At 44.5% G+C, this 14,245-nt stretch overlaps 1 protein-coding gene across 1 annotated transcript in view; it reads right to left on the bottom strand.

Annotated features, from left to right (window-relative positions):
* LOC311149019 (calcium-dependent secretion activator 2-like) overlaps positions 1 to 14,245 on the bottom strand; it is a 208,379-nt gene that overhangs the window by 108,764 nt on the left and 85,370 nt on the right. Inside the window, exons 4-6 of the mRNA XM_084186092.1 lie at positions 2,140 to 2,220; positions 1,426 to 1,659; positions 852 to 973 (exon numbers count right to left, since the gene is read on the bottom strand). Coding sequence (XP_084042218.1) covers positions 852 to 973; positions 1,426 to 1,659; positions 2,140 to 2,220 — 437 coding nt within the window. The remainder of the gene's footprint in view (positions 1 to 851; positions 974 to 1,425; positions 1,660 to 2,139; positions 2,221 to 14,245) is intronic.

Here is a 14,245-nt window from a genome sequence, read left to right as displayed (position 1 = left end):
CAGATGGGAGAAGACAGCAGAGCTATCAAGAGTGCTCACTACCACCCAACCCTCTTGCATTACATAACTCACAGCTTTAATAGGCGCCATTCAGAACATTAAACAATGCTCTGGGGAAGCTTTGTAGCCTTAGATGTTAAAACCAGTAGTCTATTACATAGAGCATGGTGTTTTACTCTTCTAAGTTCAGAGACGCAGGGCATTGTAAGCATTTCAAAGCTAAGGTCTGACTGCATTACCATCAGGTATGGCTGCCGTGCTCACGTTTATTTCATCTTTAAAAGCTGACATACCAAGACCAGGGATAATCCACTTAGACCTAAACAGGCAATGCTCTCTCTGCTGTAAACAGCCAGCTTCCATTTAAAGTACAAAATAGCTGCGTCTGAAATGTTCAAAACACACCTTACGTCTCTTGAGACAGTTCCAACTCAAACCCATCGGACATTGTTACATATTCCCTATACACGTCTTGGAAAAACCTTGCATCAGATTTTTTTTCTTAATATATAACAATACATTAAAATTAGTCCTCCCCAGCCATGTTCTGGGAAGGATTAAAAACTCTAGGACTAAAATAAGTCATTCAAATTGCCTTGTGAACTTCCATCAATATATGGTAATAGATCTGAAAATAAACCATATTACTCAGGTTACTTTTCTGAGATACCAGGTTTTTCCAAGACACCGACTACTGTTCACTTGACATTTCAAAATATGACTGAACAGTCATTATTAAGCAGACGCTCTTATCTGGAGGTAATGACAGTGAACACACACAGTCAATAAATTACGTGGCCACTGCAGCAAGGGAACCTGCAAACGTGTTAATGTTGTTAATGATGACTTACTGTGGTCTGGAGGCTTCTGCCTGGTCTGTCTGCAGTTTCTCCCCACCCTCCACCTCCATGGTGCAGTACACAATCCTGTTAGGAGCCACAGACTTCAGGCCCTGCACTTCCACTATCACTATCTGCAAACAGCAACAGAGAGGACATGGTCAGCTCCACACGTCTGCAGATAGAAAGGGCAGCATTAGACGCGGAGAGTCACTGGGTCGTGTAAATCCAGTCGAGGCACTATCACCGAATCCACAAACAGAGGGGACACTGTATAGAGAAACAAATGTTATACAGCTCGCACGGAGGCAGGCATGCACGCACCAAGCAAAATCAAAGAGCAGATGTGTTTAGTTTGTTTTGACTGGCCCCTTAGTACACACAATAACCCTCAAGCTGACCCCAGAATCGATAAACAACTAAAAGACTAATGTAAATAAATGTCAAATACACATTGATCTTTCCTTTAAAAGTCCACCAGAATTCAACAAATCATTTAATGTTGACTGTGAGCAACCTGAGAGTACCACTAAATAACTTTATGGGTAAGAGTACAAGATGATCTCTCGCGCACGCACACACGCACCTCCAGTGTGAAGGAGAGGACTACGTCGGACTTGGAGAGGAATTCGGTCTCCTCGCCCATGTCCAGGAAGGAGTTGTTCATGGAGGAGCGTTTGAGCTTCTGTTTGAAGTCAGGACCTCCCTTGGCCACAGGTAGGCTCTCCAGGTTGGCCATGAGCAGGTTGACAGACGAGCGCAGCTCCTCAATGTACATCGCCTCCATGTCTTTGGACACAAACTTGGGGTACTTCCTCTCCTGAGAGGGAGTCAGTGTTAGAGGAAGAGTTCTGCATCCACTATTTTGGCAGTTTATAACTACTGTAATCACAAATGTTATTTTAAGCTACAGGGTGCCTACCCAGCTTTAAAAAGGAAAACTCCACCCAAAAACTATCTTTAGCCATTTGTTTCATTAGTCCATTGTTGATATAGTCCCAAAATGTTTTGCATGTCAGCAATCACGTTTTCAAGATATATAACTTTAAAAATACAGAGCAAAACATTTCAGGACTATATCAAAAATGGACTAATTAAACAATTACCAAAACCTAGTTATTTGGGTGGAGTTTTCCTTTAACAAACCTGATTCAACTAATCATTGTGTAGTTGGTTAGTTGATTCAGGTGTGAAAGTACTTGTCTGGAAAGAAATGTTGCTCTCCATGACCAGAGCTGATGATCACTGTTCTTGGCTTACTTAGCCTTCTTATTTGGAGGGCTATAGGTGTAGGACTTACCTTGGCTACCCTCTCTGCCAGCTGTAGTCGTCCATCCAGCTCCCGGCGGATCTGGGCTGCCTGCTCGTCCACATTGTCCAGCTAAAAATCAAAGACCAGGAAGGAGAGTGTAAATCAAGCAATCAAGAGCTGAGGACCAGGAAGGAGAGGGTAAATCAACCAAGCAAGAGCTGAGGACCAGGAAGGAGAGTGTAAATCAACCAATCAAGAGCTGAGGACCAGGAAGGAGACTGTCAATCAACAGGTCATCTGACGCAGCACTCCATCACTCTCCTTCTTGGACAAATAGCCCTTACACAGCCTGGAGGTGTGTTGGGTCATTGTCCTGTTGAAAAACAAATGATAGTCCCACTAAGACCAAACCAGATGGGATGGTGTATCGCTGCAGAATGCTGTGGTAGCCATGCTGGTTAAGTGTGCCTTGAATTTTAAATAAATCACAGACAGTGTCACCAGCAAAGCACACCCACACCATAACAACTCCTCCTCCATGCTTTACGATGGGAAATACACATGCAGAGATCATCCGTTCACCCAAACTGCATCTCACAAAAACACGGCAGTTGGAACCAAAATTCTCAAATTTGGACTCCAGACCAAAGGACATATTTCCACCGGTCTAATGTCCATTGCTCGTGTTTCTTGGCCCAAGCAAGTCTCTTCTTATTATTGGTGTCCTTTAGTAGTGGTTTATTTGCAGCAATTCAACCATGAAGGCCTGATTCACACAGTCTCCTCTGAACAGTTGACGTTGAGATGTGTCTGTTACTTGAACTCTGTGAAGCATTTATTTGGGCTGCATTTTCTGATGCTGGTAACTCTAATGAACCTATCGTCTGCAGCAGAGGTAACTCTGGGTATTCCATTCCTGTGGTGGTCCTCATGAGAGCCAGTTTCATCATAGCGCTTGATGGTTTTTGCGACTTCACTTGAATAAACTTTCAAAGTTCTTGACATTTTCCGGATTGACTGACCTTCATGTCTTAAAGTAATGATGGACTGTCATTTCTCTTTACTTATTTGAGCTGTTCTTGCCATAATATGGACTTGGTCTTTTACCAAATAGGGCTATCTTCTGTATACCACCCTACCTTGTCACAACACAACTGATTGGCTCAAACACATTAAGAACAAAAGAAATTCCACAAATTAACTTTTAACAAGGCACACCTGTTAATTGAAATGCATTCCAGGTGACTACTTCATGAAGCTGGTTGAGAGAATGCCAAGAGTGTGCAAAGCTGTCATCAAGGCAAATGGTGGCTATTTGAAGAATCTCAAATATAAAATATATTTTGATTTGTTTAACGCTTTCTGGTTACTACATGATTCCATATGTGTTATTTCATAGTTTTGATGTCTTCACTATTATTCTACAATGTAGAAAATAGTAAAAATAAAGAAAAACCCTTGAATGAGTAGGTGTTGTAATACTTTTGACCAGTAGTGTAAGTTAGTGCTAAATATTTCAAAAACTTTAAGCATTGTATTTGGGACAAATAATTCACTAAACATCAACTAAATCTTGTAATGAATAATGTGGAAAATGAGCAAGTTAAGGTGACTAAACTGCTTGGAATAACCCTGGATGGTAACCTGTCATGGTCAAAACATGTCGATGCAACAGTAGCTAAGGTAAAGAGAAGTCTGTCCATAATAATGTGCTGCTCTGCCTTCTTAACAACACTATCAAGAAGGCAGGTCCTACTGTCCAGTCATGTGGTCAGGTACCACAAAGAAAAATTATAATAGGCTCACAACAGGTCAGCACGGCTGGCCCTTAAATGTACACGGAGAGCTAACATTAATAATAGGCATTTCAATCTCTCATGGCTCAAAGTACAGGAGAGATTGACTTCATCACTACTTGTTTTTGTAAGAAGTATTGACATGCTGAATGCGCCGAGCTAAACCACTAGCACACAGTTCGGACACCCATGCATACCCCACAAGACATGCCACCAGAGGTCTCTTCACAATTCCAAAGTACAGAGCAGACTATGGGAGGCACACAGTACTACATTGAGCCATGGCTATATGGAACCACATCAGGGAACTGATGCAAGCAGTAGAATCAGATTTATTTTAAAAGATAAAAATACAACAGCACACACACACAGGCATACGCATACACATGATAGCAAACACGTACATGGATATTGTATTGTAGATACAGTGAGGGAAAAAAGTATTTCATCCCCTGCTGATTTTGTAAGTTTGCCCACTGACAAAGACATGATCAGTCTATAATTTTAATGGTAGGTTTATTTGAAAAGTGAGAGACAGAATAACAACAAAAATCCAGAAAAACGCATGTCAAAAATGTTATAAATTGATTTTCATTTTAATGAGGGAAATAAGTATTTGACCCCTCTGCAAAACATGACTTAGTACTTGGTGGCAAAACCCTTGTTGGCAATCACAGAGGTCAGACGTTTCTTGTAGTTGGCCACCAGGTTTGCACACATCTCAGGAGGGATTTTGTCCCACTCCTTTTTGCAGATCTTCTCCAAGTCATTAATGTTTCGAGGCTGACGTTTGGCAACTCGAACCTTCAGCTCCCTCCACAGATCTTCTATGGGATTAAGGTGTGGAGACTGACTAGGCCACTCCAGGACCTTAATGTGCTTCTTCTTGAGCCACTCCTTTGTTGCCTTGGCCGTGTGTTTTGGGTCATTGTCATGCTGGAATAACAATCCACGACCCATTTTCAATGCCCTGGCTGAGGGAAGGAGGTTCTCACCCAAGATTTGACAGTACATGGCCCCGTCCATCGTCCCTTTGATGCAGTGAAGTTGTCCTGTCCCCTTAGCAGAAAAACACCCCCAAAGCATAATGTTTCCACCTCCATGTTTGACGGTGGGGATGGTGTTCTTGGGGTCATAGGCAGCATTCCTCCTCCTCCAAACACGGCGAGTTGAGTTGATGCCAAAGAGCTTGATTTTGGTCTCATCTGACCACAACACTTTCACCCAGTTCTCCTCTGAATCATTCAGATGTTCATTGGCAAACTTCAGACGGGCCTGTATATGTGCTTTCTTGAGCAGGGGGACCTTGCGGGCGGTGCAGGATTTCAGTCCTTCACGGCGTAGTGTGTTACCAATTGTTTTCTTGGTGACTATGGTCCCAGCTGCCTTGAGATCATTGACAAGATCCTCCCGTGTAGTTCTGGGCGTATTCCTCACCGTTCTCATGATCATTGCAACTCCACGAGGTGAGATCTTGCATGGAGCCCCAGGCCGAGGAAGATTGACAGTTATTTTGTGTTTCTTCCATTTGCGAATAATCGCACCAACTGTTGTCACCTTCTCACCAAGCTGCTTGGCGATGGTCTTGTAGCCCATTCCAGCCTTGTGTAGGTCTACAATCTTGTCCCTGACATCCTTGGAGAGCTCTTTGGTCTTGGCCATGGTGGGGAGTTTGGAATCTGATTGATTGATTGCTTCTGTGGACAGGTGTCTTTTATACAGGTAACAAACGGAGATTAGGAGCACTCCCTTTAAGAGTGTGCTCCTAATCTGAGCTCGTTACCTGTATAAAAGACACCTGGGAACCAGAAATCTTTCTGATTGAGAGGGGGTAAAATATTTATTTCCCTCATTAAAATGCAAATCAATTTATAACGTTTTTCTGGATTTTTGTGTTGTTATTCTGTCTCTCACTGTTCAAACAAACCTACCATTAAAATTATAGACTGATAATTTCTTTGTCAGTGGGCAAACTTACAAAATCAGCAGGGGATCAAATACTTTTTTCCCTCACTGTATGTGATAGTAGAGTAGTGGCCTGAGGGCACACACTTAATGTGTTGTGAAAAGTGTTATGAAATGTAATGTCATGTAATATTTTTTATTGTATATACAGTCGTGGTCAAAAGTTTTGAGAATGACACAAGTATTGGTCTTCACAAAGTTCGCTGCTTCAGTGTTTTTAGATATTTTTGTCAGATGTTACTATGGTATACTGAAGTATAATTACAAGCATTCCATTAGTGTCAAAGGCTTTTATTGACAATTGCATAAAGTTTATGCAAAGAGTCAATATTTGCAGTGTTGACCCTTCTTTTTCAAGACCTCTGCAATCCGCCCTGGCATGCTGTCAATTAACTTCTGGGCCACATCCTGACTGATGGCAGCCCATTCTTGCACAATCAATGCTTGGAGTTTGTTAGAATTTGTGGGTTTTTGTTTGTCCACCCGCCTCTTGAAGATTGACCACAGGTTCTCAATGGGATTAAGGTCTGGGGAGTTTCCTGGCCATGGACCCAAAATGTTGATGTTTTGTTCCCTGAGCCACTTATCACTTTTGCCTTATGGCAAGGTGTTCCATCATGCTGGAAAAGGCATTGTTTGTCACAAAACTGTTCTTGGATGGTTGGGAGAAGTTGCTCTCGGAGGATGTGTTGGTACCATTCTTTATTCATGGCTGTGTTCTTAGTTGTGAGTGAGCCCACTCCCTTGGCTGAGAAGCAACCCCACACATGAATGGTCTCAGGATGCTTTACTGCTGGCATGACACAGGACTGATGGTAGCGCTCACCTTGTCTTCTCCGCACAAGCTTTTTTCCGGATGCCCCAAACAACCGGAAAGGGGATTCATCAGAGAAAATTACTTTACCCCAGTCCTCAGCAGTCCAATCCCTGTACCCTTTGCACAATATCAGTCTGTCCCTGCTGTTTTTCCTGGAGAGAAGTGGCTTCCTCGCTGCCCTTCTTGACACTAGGCCATCCTCCAAAAGTCTACGCCTCACTGTGTGTGCAGATGCACTCACACCTGCCTGCTGCCATTCCTGAGCAAGCTCTGCACTGGTGGTGCCCCGATCCCGCAGCGGTCCTGGCGCTTGCTGGACTTTTTGGACACCCTGAAGCATTCTTCACAACAATTGAACCTCTCTCCTTGAAGTTCTTGATGATCCGATAAATGATTGATTTAGGTGCAATCTTACTAGCAGCAATATCCTTGCCTGTGAAGCCCTTTTTGTGCAAAGCAATGATGACGGAACGTGTTTCCTTGCAGGTAACCATGGTTAACAGAGGAAGAACAATGATTTCAAGCACCACCCTCCTTTTAAAGCTTCCAGACTGTTATTCTAACTCAATCAGCATGAAAAAGTGATCTCCAGCCTTGTCCTCGTCAACACTCTCACCTGTGTTAACGAGAGAATCACTGACATAATGTCAGCTGGTCCTTTTGTGGCAGGGCTGAAATGCAGTGGAAATGTTTTTTTGGGGATTAAGTTCATTTTCATGGCAAAGAGGGACTTTGCAATTCATTTGATCACTCTTCATAACATTCTGGAGTATATGCAAATTGCCATCATAAAAACTGAGGCATCAGACTTTGTGAAAATTAATATGTGTCATTCTCAAAACTTTTGACCACGACTGTACATTTTGTTACATTACAGCCTTATTCTAAAATGGATTAAAGAAAACAATTTCCTCATCAATCTACACACAATACCCCATAATGACAAAGTGAAAACAGTTGTTTTTTTGTGTGCAGATTTATACAAAATTAAAAACAAAAATACCTTCTTTACATAAGTATTCAGACCCTTTGTAATGAGACTCGAAATTGAGCTCAGGTGCATCCTCTTTCCATTGATCATCCTTGAGATGTTTCTAAAACTTGACTGGAGTCCACCTGTGGTAAATTCAATTAATTGGACATGACACGACTCCAACACCATCATTAAGTTTGCCGACGACACAACAGTGGTAGGCCTGATCACCGACAACGATGAGACAGCCTATAGGGAGGAGGTCAGAGACCTGGCTGTGTGGTGCCAGGATAACAACCTCTCCCTCAACGTGACCAAGACAAAGGAGATGATTGTGGACTACAGGAAAAAAAAGAGAACTGAGCACGCCCCCATTCTCATCGACGGGCTGTAGTGGAACAGGTTGAGAGCTTCAAGTTCCTTGGTGTCCACATCACCAACGAACTATCATGGTCCAAACACACCAAGACAGTCGTGAAGAGGGCACGACAAAGCCTATTCCCCCTCAGGAGACTGAAAAGATTTGGCATGGGTCCTCAGATCCTCAAAAAATTCTACAGCTGCACCATCAAGAGCATCCTGACTGGTTGCATCACCGCCTGGTATGGCAACTGCTTGGCCTCCGACCGCAAGGCACAACAGAGGGTAGTGCGTACGGCTCAGTACATCACTGGGGCCAAGCTTCCTGCCATCCAGGACCTCTATACCAGGCGGTGTCAGAGGAAGGCCCTCAAAATTGTCAAAGACTCCAGCCACCCTAGTCATAGACTGTTCTCTCTGCTACCGAACGGCAAGCGGTACCGGAGTGCCAAGTCTAGGTCCAAATTACTTCTCAACAGCTTCTATCCCCAAGCCATAAGATTCCTGAACAGCTAATCATGGCTACCCGGACTATTTGCACTGCCCCCCACCCCATCTTTTTACGCTGCTGCTACTCTGTTCATTATTTATGCATAGTCACTTTAACTCTACCCACATGTACATATTACTTCAACTACCTCAACTAGCCGGTGCCCCCGCACATTGACTCTGCACCGGTACCCCCTGTATATATAGCCTCCCTACAGTTATTTTATTTTACTTCTGCTCTTTTTTTCTCAACACTTTTTTGTTGTTTTATTTTACTTTTTTATTAAAAATAAATTCACTGTTGGTTAAGGGCTGTAAGTAAGCATTTCACTGTAATGTCTGCACCTGTTGTATTCGACGCATGTGGCCAATAAAATTTGATTTGATTTGACTTGGAAAGGCACACACCTGTCTATACAAGGTCCCACAGTTGACAGTGCATGTCAGAGCAAAAGCCAAGCCATGAGGTCAAAGGAATTGTCCGTAGAGCTCTGAGACAGGATTGTGTCGAGGCATAGATCTGGGGAAGGGTAACAAAAAACATTCTGCAGCATTGAAGGTCCCCAAGAACACAGTGGCCTCCATCATTCTTAAATGGAAAAAGTTTGGAACCACCAAGACTCTTCCTAAAGCTGGCCGCCCAACCAAACTGAGCAATCGGGGGAGAAGGGCCTCGGTCAGGGAGGTGACCAAGAACCCGATGGTCACTCTGACAGCGCTCCAGAGTTCCTCTGTAGAGATCGGAGAACCTCCCAGAAGGACAACCATCTCTGCAGCACTCCACCAATCAGGCCTTTATGGTAGTGGCCAGACGGAAGTCACTACTCAGTAAAAGGCAGATGACAGCCCGCTTGGAGTTTGCCAAAAGGCACCTAAAGGACTCTCAGACCATGAGAAATAAGATTCTCTGGTCTGATGAAACCAAGATTGAACTCTTTGGCCTGAATGCCAAGTGTCACATCTGGAGAAAACCTGCCACCATCCCTACGGTGAAGCATGGTGGTGGCAGCAGCATCATGCTGTGGGGATGTTTTTCAGCGGCAGGGACTGGGAGACAAGTTTAGGATTGAGGGAAAGATGAACAGAGCAAAGTACAGAGAGATCCTTGATGAAAACCTGCTCCAGAACGCTCAGGACCTCAGACTGGGGCGACGGTTCACCTTCGAACAGGACAACGACCCTAAGCACACAGCCAAGACAACGCAGGAGTGGCTTCGGGACAAGTCTCTTAATGTCCTTGAGACACCCAGCCAGAGTCCGGACTTGAACACTATCTAACATCTCTGGAGAGACCTGAAAATAGCTGTGCAGCGATGTTCCCCATCCAACCTGACAGAGCTTGAGAGGATCTGCAGAGAAGAATGGGAATGGCAGCTAATGGGGATCCTTAACAAATACAAATACAAATACAAGACATGATAGGATTTCCTTTTCTGGACTGCCAAAAATTCACATGCACTAGGTCAGGGATGGGCAACTCCTCGAGGGTCTGATTGGTGTCACACTTTTGACCCAGCTCCAGCTAACACACCTTACTCCAATAATCAACTAGTCATGATCTTCAGTTTAGAATGCAATTAGTTTAAATCAGCTGTGTTCGCTAGGGATGGTGGAAAAGTGTGACATCACTCCAGCCCCCGAGGACTGGAGTTGCCCATCCCTGCACTAGGTAGTTTCTCAAGAGCACATTCATTGATATTCCAAGGCAAACAAGGAGTATTTTTCTCCAGAGAATGGGGAACAGCTGGCACAGACACACAGAAATACAGTGGCTTGCGAAAGTATTCACCCCCCCTTGGCATTTTTCCTATTTTTGGGGGGTTTGTATCATTTGATTTACACAACATGCCTACCACTTTGAAAAGATGCAAAATATGTTTTATTGTGAAACAAACAAGAAATAAGACAAAAAAAAAAGAAAACTTGAGCGTGCATAACTATTCATAGAGAACAGTCTATGACTAGGGTGGCTGGAGTCTTTGACAATTTTGAGGGCCTTCCTCTGACACCGCCTGGTATAGAGGTCCTGGATGGCAGGAAGCTTGGCCCCAGTGATGTACTGGGCCGTATGCACTACCCTTTGTATTGCCTTGCGGTCGGAGGCCGAGCAGTTGCCATACCAGGCGGTGATGCAACCAGTCAGGATGCTCTCGATGGTACAGCTGTAGAACTTTTTGAGGATCTGAGGACCCATGCCAAATCTTTTCAGTCTCCTGAGGGGGAATAGGCTTTGTCGTGCCCTCTTCACGACTGTCTTGGTGTGTTTGGACCATGAAAGTTCGTTGGTGATGTGGACACCAAGGAACTTGAAGCTCTCAACCTGTTCCACTACAGCCCGTCGATGAGAATGGGGGCGTGCTCAGTCCTCTTTTTTTTTCCTGTAGTCCACAATCATCTCCTTTGTCTTAGTCACGTTGAGGGAGAGGTTGTTATCCTGGCACCACACAGCCAGGTCTCTGACCTCCTCCCTATAGGCTGTCTCATCGTTGTCGGTAATCAGGCCTACAACTGTTGTGTCGTCGGAAAACTTAATGATGGTGTTTGAGTCGTGTCTGGCCATGCAGTCATGGGTGAACAGGGAGTACAGGAGGGGACTGAGCACGCACCCCTGAGGGGCCCCCGTGTTGAGGATCAGCGTGGCAGATGTGTTGTTACCTATCCTTACCAACTGGGGGCGGCCCGTCAGGAAGTCCAGGATCCAGTTGCAGAGGGAGGTGTTTAGTCCCAGCATCCTTAGCTTAGTGATGAGCTTTGAGGGCACTATGGTGTTGAACGCTGAGCTGTAGTCAATGAATAGCATTCTCACGTATGTGTTCCTCTTGTCCAGGTGGGAAAGGGCAGTGTGGAGTGCAATAGAGATTGCATCATCTGTGGATCTGTTGGGGTGGTATGCAAATTGGAGTGGGTCTAGGGTTTCTGGGATAATGGTGTTGATGTGAGCGATGACCAGCCTTTCAAAGCACTTCATGGCTACAGACGTCAGTGCTACGAGTCGGTAGTCATTTAGGCAGGTTATCTTAGTGTCCTTGGGCACGGGGACTGTGGTGGTCTGCTTGAAACATGTTGGTATTACAGACTCAGTCAGGGACATGTTGAAAATGTCAGTGAAGACAGTTGCCAGTTGGTTAGCACATGCTCGGAGTACACGTCCTGGTAATCCGTCTGGCTCTGCGGCCTTGTGAATGTTGACCTGCTTAAAAAAGTCTTACTCACATCGGCTATGGAGAGCGTGATCACAGTCATTCGGAACAGCCGGTGCTTTCATGCATGCTTCAGTGTTGCTTGCCTCGAAGCGAGCATAGAAGTGGTTTAGCTCGTCTGGTAGGGTTGTGTCAATGGGCAGCTAGCGGCTGTGCTTCCCTTTGTAGTCTGTAATAGTTTTCAAGCCCTGCCACATCCGACGAGCGTCAGAGCCGGTGTAGTACGATTCAATCTTAGTCCTGTATTGATGGTTCATCGGAGGGCATAGCGGGATATCTTATAAGCGTCCGGTTAGAGTCCCGCTTCTTGAAAGCGGCAGCTCTACCCATTAGCTCAGTGCGGATGTTGCCTGTAATCCATGGCTTCTGGTTGGGGTATGTACATACGGTCACTGTGGTGACGACGTCATCATTATTGATAATAATAATAATAATAATAAGCCATTTAGCAGTCGTTTTTATCCAAAGCGGCTTACAGTCGTGCGTGCATACATTTTTGTGTATGGGTGGTCCCGGGGATCGAACCCACTACCTTGGCGTTACAAGCGCCGTGCTCTACCAGCTGAGCTACAGAGGACCACCCATACACAAAAATGTATGCACGCACGACTGTAAGTCGCTTTGGATAAAAGCGTCTGCTAAATGGCATATTATTATTATTATTATTATTATTATTATATTGATGAAGCCAATGACTGATGTGGTGTACCCCTCAATGCTATCTGAAGAATCCCGGAACATGTTCCAATCTGTGCTAGCAAAACAGTCCTGTAGCTTAGCATCTGCATCATCTGACCACTTTTTTATTAACCGAGTCACTGGTGCTTCCTGCTTTAGTTTTTGCTTATAAGCAGGAATCAGGAGGATAGAGTTATGGTCAGATTTGCCAAATGGAGGGCGAGGGAGAGCTTTGTATGCGTCTCTGTGTGTGGAGTAAAGGTGGTCTAGAGTTTTTTTCCCTCTGGTTGCACATTTAACATGCTGGTAGAAATTAGGTAGAACGGATTTAAGTTTTCCTGCATTAAATCCCCGGTCACTAGGAGCGCTGCCTCTTGATGAACGTTTTCCTGTTTACTTATGGCCTTATACAGCTCATTGAGTGCAATCTTAATGCCAGCATTGGTTTGTGGTGGTAAATAGACAGCTATGAAAAATATAGATGAAAACTCTCTTGGTAAATAGTGTGGTCTACAGCTTATCATGATACTCTACCTCAGGCGAGGTATTTGATTTTGTGCACCAGCTGTTGTTTACAAATATACACAGACCGCCACCCCTTGCCTTACCGGAGTCAGCCGTTCTATCCTGCCGATGTAGCGTATATCCCGTCAGCTGTATGTTGTCCATGTCATCGTTCATCCACGACTCGGTGAATCATAAGATATTACAGTTTTTAATGTCCCGTTGGTAGGATAACCGTAATCTTAGGTCATCTAATTTATTTTCAAATGATTGAACATTGGCTAATAGGATTGATGGAAGAGGCCGTTTACTCGCTCGCCGTCAGATCCTTACAAGGCACCCCGACCTACGTCCACGATATCTCCATCTCTTTCTCCTGCGAATGATGGGGATTTGGGCCTTGTCGGGTGTCTGTAGGATATCCTTCACGTCCGACATGTTGAAGAAAAAATCTTCGTCCAATACGAGGTGAGTAATCGCTGTCCTGATATCCAGAAGCTATTTTTGGTTATAAGAGACGATGGCAGAAACATTATGCACAGAATAAATTACAAATAACGCGAAAAAACACACATAATAGTACAATTGGTTAGAGGGCTGTAAAACGGCAGCCATCTTCTCCGGCGCCATCACAAGGCAAAACTTCTCCAGCTCCTTCAAGTTGGATGGGTTCCGCTGGTGTACAGCAATCTTTTAGTCATACCACAGATTCTCAATTGGATTGAGGTCTGGGCTTTGACTAGGCCATTCCAAGACATTTAAATGTTTCCCATTAAACCACTGTGTGTTGCTTTAGCAGTATGCTTAGGGTCATTGTCCACCGTCCCAGTCTCAAATCTCTGGAAGACAAACAGGTTTCCCTCAAGAATTTCCCTATATTTAGCGTGATGCATGATGCTGCCACCACCATGCCTCACTGTGGGGATGGTGTTCTCAGGGTGATGAGAGGTGTTGGGTTTGCGCCAGACATAACGCTCAATTTTAGTCTCATCTGACCAGAGTACTTTCTTCCATATGTTTGGGGAGTCTCCCACATGCCTTTTGGTGAACACCAAACATGTTTGCTTATTTTTTCCTTTAAGCAATGGCTTTTTTCTGGCTACTCTTCCGTAAAGCCCAGCTCTGTGGAGTGTACGGCTTAAAGTGGTCCTATGGACAGATACTCCAATCTCCGCTGTGGAGCTTTGCAGCTCCTTCAGGGTTATCTTTGTTCTCTTTGTAGCCTCTCTGATTAATGCCCTCCTTGCCTGGTCTGTGAGTTTTGGTGGGCATCCCTCTCTTGGCAGGTTTGTTGTGGTGCCATATTCTTTCCATTTTTTAATAATGGATTTAATGGTGCTCCATGGGATGTTCAAAGTTTCGGATATTTTTT

Source organism: Coregonus lavaretus, assembly GCF_964263955.1.
Source record: "Coregonus lavaretus genome assembly, chromosome: 21".
Taxonomy (NCBI): Eukaryota; Metazoa; Chordata; class Actinopteri; order Salmoniformes; family Salmonidae; genus Coregonus; species Coregonus lavaretus.
This window is presented reverse-complemented; position numbering and strand designations above follow the sequence as displayed.